General features: G+C 38.1%; 1 protein-coding gene across 5 annotated transcripts in view; it reads left to right on the top strand.

The window, feature by feature from the left end:
- LOC119072205 (serine/threonine-protein phosphatase 6 regulatory ankyrin repeat subunit B-like) overlaps nt 1-19672 on the top strand; it is a 149812-nt gene extending 130140 nt beyond the window's left edge. For 4 of the 5 annotated variants that reach the window (XM_037177375.1, XM_037177378.1, XM_037177374.1 and 1 more), the window contains 11 exons: nt 1877-1966; nt 3301-3399; nt 3604-3708; nt 3792-3890; nt 8156-8254; nt 8328-8426; nt 8813-8908; nt 15678-15776; nt 15864-16064; nt 19305-19464; nt 19525-19672. In XM_037177375.1, the coding sequence (XP_037033270.1) occupies nt 1877-1966; nt 3301-3399; nt 3604-3708; nt 3792-3890; nt 8156-8254; nt 8328-8426; nt 8813-8908; nt 15678-15776; nt 15864-16064; nt 19305-19456 (1139 nt within the window). In that variant the 3' untranslated portion in view covers nt 19457-19464; nt 19525-19672. The remainder of the gene's footprint in view (nt 1-1876; nt 1967-3300; nt 3400-3603; nt 3709-3791; nt 3891-8155; nt 8255-8327; nt 8427-8812; nt 8909-15677; nt 15777-15863; nt 16065-19304; nt 19465-19524) is intronic. The other variant, XM_037177376.1, reaches the window with a different exon arrangement.
- The last annotated feature ends 438 nt before the right edge of the window (nt 19673-20110 follow it).

Raw genomic sequence — 20110 nt, 5'->3', positions numbered from 1 at the left:
GCATAATTCTATAAGACCCTTTGTACTTCGTACGAGGCTAAAAATAAAATTAAGTCTACATTCCGAGTTCTTTAACAATTCTTGTTTTAAATTAACTTCGATTATCACAGTCACAGACAATGTGTTCGTATTCATTGATCAGTCTTATCAAACGTGCAACTGGTTGATTCGACAGGTAGTTCGTACCGTACCTCGGTTTGTTTAACAATTTCAAAGTCGAAGATCGCCGATCATATTCACTCTCACTGTACACAAACTTTGACGAAATCAATCTGTCCTGCCTTTGAATATGTCGTATGACATCATTATGTCCACCAATTTCCTCCTCAATTCAAGATTTTGTAGTCCAACATGTCTGCTTCAATCCTCGTATGGTGCCAATCGGAACGAAGCAGCATTTCTGCGACTATCTAGCAGATAGATGACAAACTGCTTTTGAATTGATTCAATGTCATCCTTGTAAACTTCCAAGGACGGGTTCCAGATTGTAGACTAGGGCCTGCAACAGGTCGAACGATGCGGAGCCTGAAATTGGCTGATCTGATCAGGTCAGGTCAGGTTCAGGTTGCTTCGAATGAAATAACCTGACCTGACCTTACTTTCAGGTCAAACTCAGGTTCAAATGACCTGCTTCAGGTTTATCCGTCCTGATGCCGATCCCTACGTAGACGCATTTTCCAATCTCGATGTAACGTATGCCGCATACAATGTTCATTGTGTCTCGATTGTGAAGTTGCCATTTGAGTAGTGTTTATGCATCCAACAATTTGGCTGCATTTCCTTGCTGTCAGCTCACAGTGTTAACCCAAATGAAATCATACGTCCATCAAGATTCCAAGATTTTGTCTCTTTCCTCCAATACATATTCGCTCATTGTAGACGTTGTGTCGATGAAGGATGTATTGTCTCGATAAATGCTGAAAACTCAGCACTTTCCGGTGTTGAAGCACAAACGACGAGTTATGATCGTAAGGCACAGAATAGTCATTTGTGTACCTGTTTTGGACGATCGATTTTGGGCAATTTCGCGGCCTACAAGCGAAAGTGTTTGAAATCAACTGTCCCAAACAGGTACACATGTGTCGATGATACCTACTCGATATCGGTTACACGGCATACACGCAAAAAAATATTACCATTTCGTTACCAAGAAGGTGACATTTATTTTTTATCACTCGATCTACGAATGTTGTAATTTTCAGTTCTCGATCGAGATGTGAAAGTCAAAAAATGCAAGCTGTGTGTTTTCATCTACCTAGGTGAAATAATAGCAGTGAAAAAGTGCTATTATTTCGCCGTCGGTAGATAAAATAGCGTATTCACTTCTGTCCAAATGTTTATTTAGACACTTGGAGTTATAACATTAGCTTTCGGCTCATGCAATAACTCCCCAAGTGTCTAAATACACATGTGGACAGAGGTGAATAATCTACTAATACTGTTTTATAAATACATAATGCGAAAGTATTATCTCATAAATAAGTCTACTCTTATTCATCAGAGTCGAAGTTGGTACTCTTTTCAATGAATTATTATAGACATTTTGTAATTTTTTTTTGTTTGCAATCGGTGTAATTTGAATAAATTAATTTTATTTTTTATATCCCCGTAGCTTATTTTGAGTAAACTTATCAGTAGATAATGTATTTGTGTTACTTGGTTACACCACAAATTACAATTTTCGTAGTTCTCATGATAAAAAGTTATGTGGATCACACTGAACGACGTAAAAAAATTCAACCTGTGCGATTGCAGCCCTTGCCTTCGGCGCGGGCAGCAACCCTCGCACACGGTTGAATTTCTTTACTTTCGTCTTTTGTGATCCAAATAACCATTATTTTTTGTGTTGCTAGTATAAAACTGACTATGTTTCCAGGTTTTGACAAGATTGCAGACATTTTGATTAAGGCTGGAGCGAATGTAAATGCGTTGGACAATGATGAATGGACGCCACTGTTTTTCGCAGGTAGAAGTGGTAACAAACATGGAAGCAAATGTTCATCTATTAAATGATTTAATTTAAATCTACCGAAAATTATTAGACCCGTACGAAGTACTGGGGTCTTATAGGTTTACGCATACGTTTGTAACACGTCGAATTGGACTCACTGAGTAAGGGGAAACCTATTGTGGTTGTCTAGAGATGCCAAATCAGTGAAAAAAAAATGTCCGTCTGTCCGTCTGTCCGTCTGCACGATAACTTGAGTAAAACGCATCCGATTTTGAAAATTCTTTTTTTTCCCGTTTGGTAATGTCAAAAGAGAGGCTAAGTTCGAAGATGAGTGATTTTGGATCCACCCTTTCCGAGCTGTGGCCCAGTAAGTGCTTTACGGTTTTTCGAAGATATCTCCAGACATTCAAACGTTACACTTGTAACTGATACGTCAAATACAAGGTATTTACAATACTGATCGACAAAAAAAAAGTTTATGGAAATCGGATGACCGACTCGTGAGTTAGACCCCTTGGTGTGAAACAGGCACAGGGCGCCAAGCAGTTTTTGCTTGTAGGTCGGCCACATTTGAACATATTTCGTCTGTTTTAGCTTTATTAGATAGGTATTGACCGTACCAATCAGGGAAAAAACAGTTTTTGAAATTATGTTTTCCGGAGCGTGAGCTAGGTCTCTTGGAGTGAGCTCTTATCTCGCTACTCGGCCGTACAGTGAACGTGGAGTATTTTGTCAATATATCGAGTAAATTTTGACCGAATTTCATGAATTTTTTTTTGTTTGAAAGGTATTAACGAATGTAAAGCGTCGGTAAAATTTCCGGTCTCCTAACAAAATGGCTGCCGGTGGCCATATTGGATTTTTATAAAAGTGATATATCTTGGGAAAAATGGTACTTAGAGAGTTTCTGTTAACATGGAAATAATTTGTTATGTGTGTGTGGTGTTTCAGGCATTCCATATATGGACATCTATATATATATATCTATATTCACCTATATTGAGCTATATACAGGCATATAGAGCTATATAATAGCATATTCATCTGTGAAATGTTTATTTATAGGAAAATATAGGTAAATATAGCGGTATATAGCTGTTTAAATAGGAATTTATGAAAGTTGACTTCGTACGGGGCTGTCTATATTGCCTCCGGCAATTTATTTGTATATGATAACAAGGCAAAAAGTGGATAATGCAAGTGATTTTAAAGCGCGAATAGGTTTTCAGTAGAGAATGAAGTAAAAGAAATGAAGAGTTTCACAGTAAAGGCTTTTGATACAAATAGGTGTTTTGTACGGGTCGGCGTTAGCTATGTTTAATTATAAAAACCAATCTAAATGTTTTAAGGTTCGGTGGCTGTCGCAAATTTGTTGATTCAAAATGGAGCTCAAGTCAATGCCCAAGACGTAGAAGGAGATTCAATTTTAGCTGTTGTCGTTAGAGAAGGTAAGTAGTTGGTAGGTTTTTTTGTCGGTTGATCAAGAAGGTGTCTTTAATGTATTTTTAAGGGGAGTGTCCGGTTGCCTTCTTTTGAACAATTAAAAAGTCTGCAATATTTCGTGTAAAACTAATTGCATTTTTATTCTCGTCCGTCGTTTATAGTTAATGTACAAAGTAGTGATAAATGAAATTATTATTTTCATCATTTAGATAGTGAGAGATATAATTTTGCTGAGTTTTTGCTGAATAACGGAGCAGATCCGAACCTTGCTAATGACGAGGAAATGGTCCCATTGCATTTCGCAATAACAAATGGTAATCTAGACTTTTTTTTAACTTGCATAAGATTATTAATGTTACGATCGGTTAACTTCTTGTTTCATTCAAAAAAAAAACAGGATATGCCAAGATCGTTGAGCTATTGATTCAGAAGGGAGCAAATGTAAACTTTGAGGACGAGGATCAGACAACACCATTACATTTTGCCTCCGATAATGGTAATTTCCGAAATGAATATTTGATTTAAACAGCATTAACAGAAAATATGTAAAAACGTACCGTTATATGAATGAATGAAATTTATTTCACCGCCAAATACTGGCTGAATAATTAATTGATGATTGATTACAATACAAACATAAAGACAGTGTGTATTTTTGAGATAAATTGAATTTTATGAAGTGGCGGTTGTGTAACATGTCCAGATTTGAATGTAGGGCGCCAGAACAAGGACTTTTTAGGTAGCTATATCCTTGTTCTGCCGCCCTACATTCATATCTGGACCCGGCATGCTCAACATCCGCCACTGTAACATCTTTAGTTTTCCTCTAAATCTAACTTTTAGTCCTCGACACAGAACGCGTCTTTCAGACCAATGGTATAGCATGTTTAAAGTAAAGTTGATAAAAAATATGCCTATATTGTCAGTAGCATGGCATGCGTAGTATCTTTGGAAATGTAGTGACATCAGCTACCCGACACACAAACAAAAACAGAAAATAACGTTTGATCTAGATCTGTTAAAATGGCATGAACTTTCACTCTCAATTTATTTCAAAAACCACCTGCCGACTTTTTTTTTCTTTAGGCCTAAAATGATAAGGAGACCATTACTTTGCATTACACTTTTAATTAGACTTTGTTCAACCACACCGTGTAAAACAATAAAAACATAGCTAACGCCGACCCGTACGAAACACCTATTCGTATCAAAAGCTTTTCATGTGAAACTCCTTATTTCTCTTACTTCATTTTCTTCTATGCTGAAAAACTATTCTCCCTTTAAAATCACTTGCATTATCCACTCTTTGCCTTGTTATCATATACAAATAAATTGCCGGAGGCAATATAGACAGCCCCGTACGAAGTCAATTTTCATAAATTCCTATTTAAACAGCTATATACCGCTATATTTACCTATATTTCACTATAAATAAACAATTCACGGAGGAATATGCTATTATTTAGCTCTTTATGCCTGTATATAGCTCAATATAGCTGTATATAGGTATATATAGATGTCCATATATGGAATCCCTGAAACCCCACACACATAACCAATTACTTCTATGTTAACAGAAACTCTCTAAGTACCATTTTTCCCAAGATATATCACTTTTAAAAAAATCCAATATGGCCGCAGGCAGCCATTTTATGAGGAGACCGGAAATATTATCGACGCTTTACATTCGTTAAAACCTTTCAAACAAAAAAAAAATCATGAAATTCGGTCAAAATTTACTCGAGATATTGACAAAATACTCCACGTTCACTGTACGGCCGAGTAACCAGATAAGAGCTCACTACAAGATACCTAGCTCACGCTCCGGAGAACATAATTTCTTAAACTTTCTTTTCCCTGATTGGTACGGTCAATACCTATCTAGACATATTTTCGGAAAACCCTATAGTACGTATGGGGCCTCAGCTCGGGAGGTGTCGACCCAAAATCGCCTATCTTCGAACTTGGCTTCACTATTTCAACTACCTTTCAGAGAAAAAAGAAATTTGAAATCGAATTTGATTTACTCAAGATAACGACGTGTCAGACGGATTTAAATTTTTTTTATTGTGGATTCGTCATCTATGAACATAAGCAAACATATGCATAATTCTATAAGACCCTTTGTACTTCGTACGAGGCTAAAAATAAAATTAAGTCTACATTCCGAGTTCTTTAACAATTCTTGTTTTAAATTCACTTCGATTATCACAGTCACAGACAATGTGTTCGTATTCATTGATCAGTCTTATCAAACGTGCAACTGGTTGATTCGACAGGTAGTTCGTACCATACCTCGGTTTGTTTAACAATTTCAAAGTCGAAGATCGCCGATCATATTCACTCTCACTGTACACAAACTTTGAGTAAATCAAACTGTCCTGCCTTTGAATATGTCGTATGACATCATTATGTCCACCAATTTCCTCCTCAATTCAAGATTTTGTAGTCCAACATGTCTGCTTCAATCCTCGTATGGTGCCAATCGGAACGAAGCAGCATTTCTGTGACTATCTAGTAGATAGATGACAAACTGCTTTTGAATTGATTCAATGTCATCCTTGTAAACTTCCAATGACGGGTTCCAGATTGTAGACTAAGGCCTGCAACAGGTCGAATGATGCGGAGCCTGAAATTGGCTGATCTGATCAGGTCTGGTCAGGTTCAGGTTGCTTCGAATGAAATGACCTGACCTGACCTTACTTTCAGGTCAAACTCAGGTTCAGGTGACCTGCTTCAGGTTGATCCGTCCTGATGCCGAGCCTTTTTTTTATCAATTTAGTTTATTCAAATCAAAAATTTTTACGTGTTACGGCATGTTTCATTTTAATTTACATCGCCTAATCACGTAAAGCATTGTACTTACGAGGTTCCAAGTTGTTATTTGACAAGTGGGGAATACAGCCCTCCCCTTCAGGTGTAAGACCCCACTTATCAAATACACAACTTGGAACCTCGGAAGTAATATACTATTACAGTTTTTACAAATGCTTTATACTTTAAAATAAATTTACAGCCTTCTAGGCCTTTTCAAATTTACACGTGAAATTTCTTGACACTTTTGTATCATAATAGCCACTTTTTGGGCTTGAAAAATTCAATAGAAAAGAAAATTTATTTTACGTTTACGTTTAAAGAAACTTCAAAAGGTTTGCACCTTGCAGATTGAAAAAAGGAAAAGTGAAAAGTGAAAAACAATCTGTCTTCTAGTATTTTGTATTTACGTTATTTGCTTAACCTAAAGAGACAACAGAAATAGTGGTGTTCAAATCTAAGTTGAATCAAATCAAACAAAGGAAAGAAAATTCTTAGAGAGAAAAGGAAGGGTCTAACTTCAATATGTTTGCTTATGCAAAAATCTTTTCGATTTGTGTGTAAATCTATAATGATAATAGCTTGGAATGTAGCCCTCTTATCAATGAGTGAGGAGGTTTATAAACGCAATTAGCAATTTTTTGATTTGAAAAGTTTCCAAATTTGCTAATCACAGGATTCTCATGCAAGTACGTTCCATTCAACGCTTTTCGGGCTATGCCTTCAAGGTAAACGTTGAGCCTCGGAACTCTTGTGTATTTGTGCAATTTGTCAGTAGAGATGAATTTATAGTTCGTTCTCGATCTTCTAAAATTCATTGCCATACGGAGACACTTATTTTCAAAGAGTTTCACAGTGTTAACACAAATGAAACCATCTGTCCATCAAGATTCCAAGATTTTGACTTTTGTCTCTTTCTTCCAATACATGTTCGCTCATTGGATACGTTGGGTCGATGAAGGATGTATTGTCTCGATAAATGCTGAAAACTCAGCACTTTCCGGTGTTGAAGCACAAACGACGAAAAACGTCGAATTATGATCGTAAGGCACAGAATAGTGATTTGTGTACCTGTTTTGGACGATCGATTTTAGGCAATTTCGCGGCCTACAAGCGAAAGTGTCTGAAATCAACTGTCCCAAACAGGTACACATGTGTCGATGATATCTACTCGATATCGGTTACACGGCATACACGCAAAAAAAATATTACCATTTCGTTACCAAGAAGGTGACATTTATTTTTTATCACTCGATCTACGAAAGTTGTAATTTTCAGTTCTCGATCGAGATGTGAAAGTCAAGAAATGCAAGTTATGTGTTTTCATCTACCTAGGTGAAATAATAGCAGTGAAAAAGTGCTATTATTTGGCCGTCGGTAGATAAAATAGCGTATTCACCTCTGTCCAAATGTTTATTTAGACACTTGGGGTTATAACATTCGCCTTCGGCTCATGCAATAACTCCCCAAGTGTCTAAATACACATGTGGACAGAGGTGAATAATCTACTAATACCGTTTTATACATAATGCGAAAGTATTATCTCATAAATAAGTCTACTCTTATTCATCAGAGTCGAAGTTGGTACTCTTTTCAATGAATTATTATAGACATTTTGTAATTTTTTTTTGTTTGCAATCGGTGTAATTTGAATAAATTAATTTTATTTTTTATATCCCCGTAGCTTATTTTGAGTAAACTTATCAGTAGATAATGTATTTGTGTTACTTGGTTACACCACAAATTACAATTTTCGTAGTTCTCGTGATAAAAAGTTATGTGGATCACACTGAACGACGTAAGAAATTCGACCTGTGCGATTGCGGCCTTTGCCTTCGGCGCGGGCAGCACCCCTCGCACACGGTTGAATTTCTTTACTTTCGTCTCTTGTGATCCAAATAACCATTATTTTTTGTGTTGCTAGTATAAAACTGACTATGTTTCCAGGTTTTGACAAGATTGCAGACATTTTGATTAAGGCTGGAGCGAATGTAAATGCGTTGGACAATGATAAACGGACGCCTATATTTTTCGCAGCTAACAATGGTATTTCTGAAAAAAAAAATTCATCTATTAAATCTACCGAAAATTATTAATTATAAAAACTAAATGTTTTAAGATTCGGTGCCTGTCGCAAATTTGTTGATTCAAAATGGAGCTCAAGTCAATGCCCAAAACAAAGCAGGAGATTCAATTTTAGCTGTAGTCGTTGGAAAAGGTAAGTGTTTTATTTTTGGGTTTTTAATCAAAGTGTCCGGTTGTCTTCTTTAAAACACTTCAGGACCGTAGCCAGACTCTAAAGTCAGGAGAAAAAAATGAAACCTCCTAGCTGGATGCGGCCCTGAAACACTTAGAAAGTCTGCAAAATTTCGTATAATACTACATTACGTCCGAGGTCCCTTCGGGTTGGGCCATAACGTCCCCACTCGTCAAATTAAAAATTTGGAACCTCGGACGTATAGAGAGTAAATACGAAAAATGTACTCAAAAAATTGCATTTATCGACTAGAAGCACGTAAAACTAATTGCATTTTTATTCTCGTCCGTCGTTTATAGTTAATGTAGAAATTAGTGATAAATGAAATTATTATTTTCATCGTTTAGATAGTGATTTTGCTGAGTTTTTGCTGAATAACGGAGCAGATCCGAACCTTGCTAATGAAAAGAAAAAGGTCCCATTGCATTCCGCAGCAAGACATGGTAATCTAGAGTTTTCTTTAACGTGCACAAAATTATTAGAGAACTTTAGCAAATCACACAATAACGACAAGACCAATAATTTCCAACAATACAAAAACGCTATTGACACGGAAAAATTTTATTATAGTGAATGTGGCGCGATCTTAGAGTAATTACTCTAAGGGCGCGATGGATCAATATGTTCACAATTCATGGTGTGTTATGTGGTGGTAGAATTCACATTTCTGTTAAAGGTGCTTTAACAGATATTAAATTGAAACAGAAGATTATAATTTTTCGGGCTGATATTCTCTAAATTATGCGGTGGAAAGGCGTATGACTACTTTTTCGTTCATTTCTTTTCCGATTTTCTGTCGTTTGCCTTTCATTTTATATTTGAAAATTTCAATTGATTAAACTGATCAGTGACTTTATTTCAGTACATACATTTATAATTTATAATTTAAAACAAGGCATCAGAACAGTCGGAGCGTTTGCTGCGACTTAGCCCCGTACGACCCGTAATCCTATTTCGTCCGTAACCATAATACGTCCGTAGCCGTAATACGCCCGGAACCATAATACGTCTACAACCCTCTAATGCGTCTGTTACCAAAATGCAAGTCAAGTTGGACATGGTCAAATTTACTGAAACTGTTCATTTTTAAAATTGCGCATAGCGCAATTACGAAAGCCCGTACGAAGTACCTCTCAAATAAAACCAACAATTTACGACATTATTTTAGAAACCCAAAATTTTTTGCCAACTTTCCATTGGGCATTCAATTATCTCTCAAATGAAACAAAAACTAGCAAGATCGGATGAGATTTACTCTATTTATGTGCAAAAAACACTTAGGGCCGAGTTGCGGCCTTAGTCCAAGGGACCAAATTTGAAACTTTTTTCGCCACGTTCTTTTCGGTATTCAATTATCACTCAAACGAAACAAAAACTAACAAAATCGGATGAGATTTACTCGATTTATGTTCAAAAAACACTTAGGGCCGAGTAGCGGCCTTAGTCCAAGGGCCCAAATTTAAAACTTTTTTGCCACCATTCTATTCGGCATTCAATTATCTCTCAAATGAAACAAAAACTAGCAAAATCGGATGAGATTTGCTCGATTTATGTGCAAAAAACACTTAGGGCCGAGTAGCGGCCTAAGTCCAAGGGCCCAAATTTGAAACTTTTTTCGACACGTTCTTTTCGGTATTCAATTACCTCCCATAAAAAACTAAAACTAGCAAAAGCGGATGAGATTTACTCGATTTATGTGCAAAACACACTTAGGGCCGAGTAACGACCTTTGAGCCCTCCCAACGATCCCGCGTTGCATCTTACCCAAAAACAATGTTCAGCAACTTTGTTTTACTCGTCAATACCTTTCATTTGATATATCACAAGCAGCTATTGCGTGCGTTTTTCGGTAGATATCGTCGAAAGACTGAAAAACACCTATAGGGCCCTAGCTCTGGAGGGGCCGACCCTACCATGTCCATTTTCGAACTTGACCTTACTTTTGTCGATACCAATCGGGGAAAAAAATAATTTTGAGAAAAGGTTGTGATTTACTTAAGCTAGAGGGGTCACGGACGGACGGACGGATGGACGGACGGATGGACGGACGGACGGACGGACATTTTTTATTGCGGATTCGTCATCTATGAACATAACCAAATGCTTTGCCCTTACTGTCTGCTTCCAATTCGACGTGTTACAAACGGCATATTAATCTTATAAGCCCCCAGTACTTCGTACGGGGCTAAAAATCAATTTAAATACTCCTCCTAAAGTACTCCTAAAGTTGGTGGTGCCAATTCAAAGTATTGGCAAACTTGACTACCATAGAGGCAGGTGTGGCAGTTTGCAAGTATGGTCGCCAGTTTATAAAATTTGGGGACTTTCTGCTTTCGAATTTTATGTTTTTAGCCCCGTACGAAGTACTGGGGGCTTATAAGATTAATATGCCGTTTGTAACACGTCGAATTGGAAGCAGACAGTAAGGGCAAAGCATTTGGTTTTGTTCATAGACTACGAATCCGCAATAAAAAAAATGTCCGTCCGTCCGTCTGTGACCCCTCTAGCTTGAGTAAATCACAACCTTTTTTCAAAATTCTTTTTTTCCCTGATTGGTATCGACAAAAGTAAGGTCAAGTTCGAAAATGGGCATGGTAGGGTCGGCCCTTCCAGAGCTAGGGCCCTATAGGTGTTTTTCAGTCTTTCGACGATATCTACCGAAATACGCACGCAATGGTTGCTTGTGATATATCAAATGAAAGGTATTGACGAGTAGAACAAAGTTGCTGAACATTGTTTTTGGGTAAGATGCAACGTAAGCTTGTTGGGAGGGCTCAAAGGTCGGTACTCGGCCCTAAGTGTTTTTTGCACATAAATCGAGTAAATCTCATCCGATTTTGCTAGATTTAGTTTTTTATGGAAGGTAATTGAATACCGAAAAGAACGTGGCGAAAAAAGTTTCAAATTTGGGCCCTTGGACCAAGGCCGCTACTCGGCCCTAAGTGTTTTTTGAACATAAATCGAGTAAATCTCATCCGATTTTGCTAGTTTTTGTTTCGTTTGACAGATAATTGAATACCGAAAAGAACGTGGCGAAAAAAGTTTCATATTTTGGGCCCTTGGACTAAGGCCGCAACTCGGCCCTAAGTGTTTTTTGTACATAAATCGAGTAAATCTCATCCGATTTTGCTAGTTTTTGTTTCATTTGAGAGATAATTGAATGCCGAATAGAATGATGGCGAAAAAAGTTTCAAATTTGGGCCCTTGGGCTATGGCCGCTACTCGGCCCTAAGTGTTTTTTGCACATAAATCGAGTAAATCTCATCCGATTTTGCTAGATTTAGTTTTTTATGGAAGGTAATTGAATGCCGAATGGAATGATGGCAAAAAAAAATTCAAATTTGGTCCATTGGACTAAGGCCGTTACTCGGCCCTAAGGGTTTTTTGCATATAAATCGAGTAAATCTCATCCGATTTTGCTAGTTTTTGCTTCATTAGAGAGATAATTGAATGTCGAATAGAATGATGGCAAAAAAAGTTTCAAATTTAGGCCCTTGGACTAAGGACGCTACTCGGCCCTAAGTGTTTTCTTGCACATAAATCGAGTAAATCTCATCCGATTTTGCTAGATTTAGTTTTTTTTGGAAGGTATTTGAACACAAAGAGAACGTGGTGAAAAAAGTTTCACATTTTTGCCCTTCGACTAAGGCCGCTTTGTGGCCTTATGTGGTTTTTGCTCATAAATCGAGAATATTTCATCAAACTTTGCTTTGTTTCGTTTGACAGATAATTCAATACCGAAAGAAAATTGATAAAAAAGTTGTAAATTCGGATTCCTAAAATTACATCGTAAACTTTTGTTTTATACTTGAGAAGTACTTCCTACGGGCTTTTGTAATTGCGCTAAGCGCAATTTTAAAGATGAACACTTACAGTTAATTTGCAAAAATAGGCAATAATGTCAAGTACGCAATAAGGTTACGGAAGCACTTTGATAACGGACGAATAAGGGTTACGGGCTTATTAGGGCTACGGTCGTATAATGGTTTCGGGCAAAATAGGCTTACGGGTAGTACGGGGCTCAGTCGCAGCAAACGCTCCGACTGTTCTGATGCCTTGTTTTTTTGTTAACTTTTCGTTGTGTACGATTGAGCGTCCCCCCCTTAAATAATCAGCACCTTCGAGAAGGGATATCCGGAGTCCCTGTATAAGTGTGGTGGATCTTCCCAGTCATGAAATTTTTGCTCAATTTTTTGAACAACCTTACTTCTGTGGCAAGTAGGTGCCCGTCATGCCGTCGTCCAATCACTGATCCAAACAAGTTATGAACCATGCCATTTGGGAGCATAATTGATTGGAATTTTATTGAATGGTGTCTCTTATGACCATTGTAGAACAAAAATCGTATGCGAATTAAGATTTTGTTGGTAATTTTACAATTCGTGACAGTAACTCTCTCTGGCCATGACTTGGTCGACGAAGCTGAGGTCGAGAATCGAATGATAGCTGAACAAACCAGCGGGAAATGTATGTGCGGGAAGTCAATTTTATGTATTTGGATACCGGGAAATTTCGAAAATTTCGACTTGGATACCAGGAAGAAAACATAATTTGCATACGCGTCGAGGAGAAAAAAGAGGAATTGAGAATTCTCCGCATTAAATCTGAGGCAGAGGCTGAAGAACATAAGCAAATTCAGGATTTGCTGATTAGCTTGGTTAAGAAAAACCATGAAAATGTGCATACCGAAGCTTAAAAAAAATCAAATGCTAATCACATTTTTTTTGTTACACACGCTGTCGCTACCTATCCGCTTTGAGACAGTTACCTAACTTGTGAAGACATCATTTTCATCAAAATTCTAATTTCTCCTATGGAGTGTTATGATCGAAGCGAGAAGACCCGAAGACCAATTAATTATAACTTGCCTTAGGGAACTAGTCAAAGTGTTTTCTTCTCTTTCAACATGTTTAGATGCGAGCGAGGGGATCGATTACCACTGTATTATAACTTGGATTCGGGTACACATGAAATAGTCATTTGTGTACCTGTTTTGGACGATTGATTTTAGGCAATTTCGCGGATTGTAGGCCGAACAAAGTGAGGTCTACAAGCGAAAGTGCCTTAAATCAGCCGTCCCAAACAGATACTCAAAAAAATTTTCATGTAAGGGGTCGAAAACCAAGAAAAATCTCAAAACTCCCTCATTTTCGGCCCCGACACATGAAATAGTTATTTGTGTATCTGTTTTGGATTTCATGTGTCGGGGCCGAAAATGAGGGAGTTTTGAGATTTTTCTCTGGTTTTCGACCCCTTACATGAAAAATTTTTTTCATGCTTCGGGGCCGAAAATGAGGGCAATTTTTCGAATTTTCTCGGGTTTCCGGCCCTCTGCATGAAAACTCACATGTGCACCTGTTTGGGACGGTTGATTTAAGGCACTTTCGCTTGTAAGCCTCACTTCGTTCGGCCTACAATCCGCGAAATTGCCTAAAATCAATCGTCCAAAACAGGTACACAAATGACTATTCTCTGTCATCTCTATTGTTCATGTTCGTCTATCGAGAGATTCATGTAAATTTTCATGCTTCGGGGCCGAAAATAGGGGCAATTTTTCGAATTTTCTCGGGTTTCCGGCCCTCTGCATGAAAACTTACATGTGCACCTGTTTGGGACGGTTGATTTAAGGCACTTTCGCTTGTAAGCCTCACTTCGTTCGGCCTACAATCCGCGAAATTGCCTAAAATCAATCGTCCAAAACAGGTACACAAATAACCATTTTTTGATACCAACATCGAAAGTTGATACTTTCGCCCTCGAAATCCGGGGCGAAAGTAAAAAAATGCAAGTTATGTGTTTGAGCGGGGAGAAAGAAAGAATACATAAAGCGAAAGTCAATATACATAATGCGAAAGTCGACTACATAATGTAATAGTCAACTCCTGTCAATAAGTGTACTACGATCAATAGTACATTGAATGACAAGGGGCGAAAGTAAAAAAATTCAACCGTGTGCGAGAGTTGGAGCCCGCGCCGAAGGCAAGGGCTCTAATCGCACAGGTTGAATTTTTTTACTTTTGGCCCGAGTCGTTCATACTATTTTTTTTGATACCAACATTGAAAATTGATACGTATCGCAAACATCGCAACAAAATGTTGAAATAAAAAGGCATTTAGCCAGAAAATGCGGGGGTCCAGGGGGCGGCAGCCCCCTGGTATATGAAAAATTTAATAATTTAGCCATCACAACAATAACACACACAAAAATTAAGATATAACTAACAAATCATTCAGTAACAAAAAGTATCAACTTTGTATGCTAATTTCAATAAGAACACTGGCGCACAGTGTTTTACAATTTTGATCAAAGTATTCTGCATAATATGAGCGGATTTTGTTGACAACTCGACTCATTTCTCTCATTTTCTGTGACGTCAGTCACTTTCGCTGTTCGTTCAGTTGCGTTCGCTCTTCGTTAAGTACTTTCTCCCCGTGGGATGCATTTTTTTACTTTCGCCCCTCATATGCGGGGCGAAAGTATCATTTTTCAATGTTGGTATCAAAAAAAATTGAAATAAAGCGTGCGCCAGTGCTCTTATTGAAATTAACATACGAAGTTGATAATTTTTGTTGTTAATGATTTGTTAATTTTTGTGTGTGTTATTGTTGTGATGGCTAAATAATTAAATTTTTGATATACCAGGGCGCTGCCGCCCCCTGGACCCCCGCATTTTCTGGCTAAATGCCTTCATATTTCAACATTTTGTTCTGCTGTTTGCGATACGTATCAACTTTCGATGTTGGTATCAAAAAAAATAGTATGAACGACTCGGGGCAAAAGTAAAAAAATTCAACCTGTGCGATTGAGGCCCTTGCCTTCGGCGCGGGCATCAACTCTCGCACACGGTTGAATTTTTTTACTTTCGCCCCTTGTCATTCAATGTACTATTGTCGCTTATATCATCTATTCTGACTTTGACATCCTTTTTGAAACAAAAAAGTTTAATACAAGATCAAAGACAAACCAGTGATACACCTTGCACCGTATAATATAGAAAATATCACACCGAAAAATTATAATCTTCTGTTTCAATTTGATATCTGTTAAAGTACCTTTATCCATCTCGCCTCATTCACAATGACAAAATTTTTCCGTGTCGTGTCAATATCGTTTTTGTTATTGTTGGAAATTATTGGTCTTGTCGTTATTGTGTGATTTGCTAAAGTTCTCTATTAATGATACGATCGATTGTTTCATTCAAAAACAAACAGGATATGCCAAGATTGTTGAGCTATTGATTCAGAAGGGAGCAAATGTAAACTTTGAGGACAAGGATCAGATGGGACCATTACATTTTGCCGCCTATAAAGGTAATTCCCGAAAATACTATTTGATTTAAACAGCATTAACAGAAAATATGTGAAAACATACCGTTCTATAAACGTATTTTTCTCAAGGTGGTACCCGGGAGATCATAGAATTATTGGTGGACAATGGTGCAGATGTCAACCATGCAAACAAAGATGGAGATACAGCAATAAATATAGCAATTAAGGAGCGCAACACTGTGGTCGCTGATGCATTAATCGCTATAGGAACGGATGTCAATCGAGCAGAAAAACCTGGAGTATTGCCTTTACGTATAGCCGCCAAAAATGGTAATTTCATTCATAAACAAGGCATCAGAACAGTCGGAGCGTTTGCTGCGACTTAGCCCCGTACAACCCGTAATCCTATTTCGTCCGCAACCATAATACGTCCGTAGCCCTAATAAGCCCGGAACCCTAATACGTCTACAACCCTCTAATGCGTCTGTTACCAAAATGCAAGTCAAGTTAGGCATTGTCAAATTTACTGAAACTGTTCATTTTTAAAATTGCGCACAGCGCAATTACGAAAGCCCGTACGAAGTACCTTTCAAATAAAACCAACAATTTACGACATTATTTTAGAAACCCAAAATTTTTTGCCAACTTTCCATTGGGTATTCAATTACCTCTCAAATGAAACAAAAACTAGCAAAATCGGTTGAGATTTACTCGATTTATGTGCAAAAACACTTAGGGCCGAGTAGCGGCCTTAGTCCAAGGGCCCAAATTTGAAACTTTTTTCGCCACGTTCTTTTCGGTATTCAATTACCTTCCATAAAAAACTAAAACTAGCAAAATCGGATGAGATTTACTCGATTTATGTGCAAAAAACACTTAGGGCCGAGTAGCGGCCTTAGTCCAAGGGCCCAAATTTGAAACTTTTTTCGCCACGTTCTTTGCGGTATTCAATTACCTTCCATAAAAAACTAAATCTAGCAAAATCGGATGAGATTTACTCGATTTATGTGCAAAAAACACTTAGGGCCGAGTAGCGGCCTTAGTCCAAGGGCCCTAATTTGAAACTTTTTTTGCCACGTTCTTTTCGGTATTCAATTACCTTCCATAAAAAACTAAAACTAGCAAAATCGGATGAGATTTACTCGATTTATGTGCAAAAAACACTTAGGGCCGAGTAGCGGCCTTAGTGCAAGGGCCCAAATTTGAAACTTTTTTTGCCATCATTCTATTCGGCATTCAATTATCTCTCAAATGAAACAAAAACTAGCAAAATCGGATGAGATTTACTCGATTTATGTGCAAAAAACACTTAGGGCCGAGTAGCGGCCTTAGTCCAAGGGCCCAAATTTGAAACTTTTTTCGCCACGTTCTTTGCGGTATTCAATTACCTTCCATAAAAAACTAAATCTAGCAAAATCGGATGAGATTTACTCGATTTATGTGCAAAAAACACTTAGGGCCGAGTAACGACCTTTGAGCCCTCCCAACAAGCCCGCGTTGCATCTTACCCAAAAACAATGTTCAGCAACTTTGTTCTACTCGTCAATACCTTTCATTTGATATATCACAAGCAGCTATTGCGTGCGTATTTCGGTAGATATCGTCGAAAGACTGAAAAACACCTATAGGGCCCTAGCTCTGGAAGGGCCGACCCTAACATGCCCATTTTCGAACTTGACCTTACTTTTGTCGATACCAATCGGGGAAAAAAAGAATTTTGAAAAAAGGTTGAGATTTGCTCAAGCTAGAGGGGTCACGGACGGACGGACGGACGGACATTTTTAGCCCCGTACGAAGTACTGGGGGCTTATAAGATTAATATGCCGTTTGTAACATGTCGAATTGGAAGCAGCCAGTAAGGGCAAAGCATTTGGTTATGTTCATAGATGACAAATCCGCAATAAAAAAAATGTCCGTCCGTCCGTCCGTCCGTCCGTCCGTCCGTCCGTGACCCCTCTAGCTAGAGTAAATCACAACCTTTTTTTAAAATTCTTTTTTTCCCCGATTGGTATCGACAAAAGTAAGGTCAAGTTCGAAAATGGGCATGGTAGGGTCGGCCCTTCCAGAGCTAGGGCCCTATAGGTGTTTTTCAGTCTTTCGACGATATCTACCGAAATGCGCACGCAATAGCTGCTTGTGATATATCAAATGAAAGGTATTGACGAGTAGAACAAAGTTGCTGAACATTGTTTTTGGGTAAGATGCAACGTGGGCTTGTTGGGAGGGCTCAAAGGTCGTTACTCGGCCCTAGGTGTTTTTTGCACACAAATCGAGTAAATCTCATCCGATTTTGCTAGTTTTAGTTTTTTATGGAAGGTAATTGAATACCGAAAAGAACGTGACGAAAAAAGTTTCAAATTAGGGCCCTTGGACTAAGGCCACTACTCGGCCCTAAGTGTTTTTTGCACATAAATCGAGTAAATCTCATCCGATTTTGCTAGTTTTTGTTTCATTTGAGAGATAATTGAATGCCGAATAGAATGATGGCGAAAAAAGTTTCAAATTTGGGCCCTTGGACTAAGGCCGCTACTCGGCCCTACGTGTTTTTTGCACATAAATCGAGTAAATCTCATCCGATTTTGCTAGATTTAGTTTTTTATGGAGTCTAATTGAATACCGAAAAGAACGTGGCAAAAAAAGTTTCAAATTTGGGCCCTTGGACTAAGGCCGCTACTCGGCCCTAAGTGTTTTTTGCACATAAATCGAGTAAATCTCATCCGATTTTGCTAGTTTTTGTTTCATTTGATAGATAATTGAATGACGAATAGAATGATGGCAAAAAAGTTTCAAATTTGGGCCCTTGCACTAAGGCCGCTACTCGGCCCACAGTGCTTTTTGCACATAAATCGAGTAAATCTCAACCGATTTTGATAGTTTTTGTTTCATTTGAGAGGTAATTGAATACCCAATGGAAAGTTGGCAAAAAATTTTGGGTTTCTAAAATAATGTCGTAAATTGTTGGTTTTATTTGAAAGGTACTTCGTACGGGCTTTCGTAATTGCGCTATGCGCAATTTAAAAAATGAACAGTTTCAGTAAATTTGACAATGCGCAACTTGACTTGCATTTTGGTAACAGACGCATTAGAGGGTTGTAGACGTATTAGGGTTCCGGGCTTATTAGGGCTACGGACGTATAATGGTTGCGAACGAAATAGAATTACGGGTTGTACGGGGCTAAGTCGCAGCAAACGCTCCGACTGTTCTGATGCCTTGTTTTTATTGCGGATTCGTTATCTATGAACATAACCAAATGCTTTGCCCTTACTGTCTGCTTCCAATTCGACGTGTTACAAACGGCATATTAATCTTATAAGCCCCCAGTACTTCGTACGGGGCTAAAAATTTCAACTGTTAGAGGCCATCCATAAAGGACGTCCGCACTATGGGGGTGAGGGGGGGTTCGCCAAAGTGTGACCGCCATACATTTGTGTAGTGAAAAAGTGGGGACAAGGGGGGAGGTGGGTCTAAAATTCCAGAAAAATCGCGGATGTCCTTTAAGGACGGCCCCTTAATTGTACAAACTCTTTGGATTTTGTATTGTATGATTGATATAATGCGATTGTTAATAGAAAAGGAAGCAAATTTGCAAGGCACCGATAATGTTAATGACACGCCTCTACACTATGCCGCTGATACTGGCAAATATTCCGCTGCAAATGCACTCATCAGAGCGGGTGCTGATGTAAATTCTGTGAACAACGATGAAAATGAAAATGACTAAAGATTCGGGTAATTCCGCCTTCAATTGGAACTATGAATTGCTCTCTAACGTTTGAACAATTTTTTCAGGACACTTACGGGTTGCCAGATTTTTACGAGGTAATGGGGGCCATGTTTAGTGAGTTCTACAATTGACGAAAAGAAAGTTTCTCCTTTTAGCTAGTCTTCCAAATATAAACTGTTTTTTCGTTGATTTTCAATAAAATATCAATTTTATTTTGGATAATATGCGTTTTCTTTGATTTTTTTTGTAATCTGTGTGACTTCCACTGCAGTCATACAGTCAGTGCTATAATGCCATTGCGTTCCGGTGCTCTTTACAGAATAAGTAACTCAATGACCGTTAGAAGTTCTGTTCTGGTGCCTGTAATTCAGTGCTTTTGTTTTGATTTTGTTTACATGTACTTATTATTTATTTGGCGTATGGATTCTCAACATAAAATTGAAACAGACGTTTGAATTGAATAAAAAAACAAACAAGATCACGAAAGTATCAATGTCTCCGCCGTATGATAGCACCGGGCAGTTCTAGAGAATGTGTTCCGTTGTTTGTTTCGTGGCTACACATAACTGGGATCGTCAGTTTGATTCCATTTGAATAGCATGGCATTGCATCTTCCGTTGCCCGTACGCAGTCGATTCAAATTGCACATGA

This window comes from Bradysia coprophila (genome assembly GCF_014529535.1).
Source record: "Bradysia coprophila strain Holo2 chromosome IV unlocalized genomic scaffold, BU_Bcop_v1 contig_81, whole genome shotgun sequence".
Taxonomy (NCBI): Eukaryota; Metazoa; Arthropoda; class Insecta; order Diptera; family Sciaridae; genus Bradysia; species Bradysia coprophila.
Note: the sequence above shows the minus strand (reverse complement) of the source record. Positions and strands in the feature narration are given on the sequence as shown.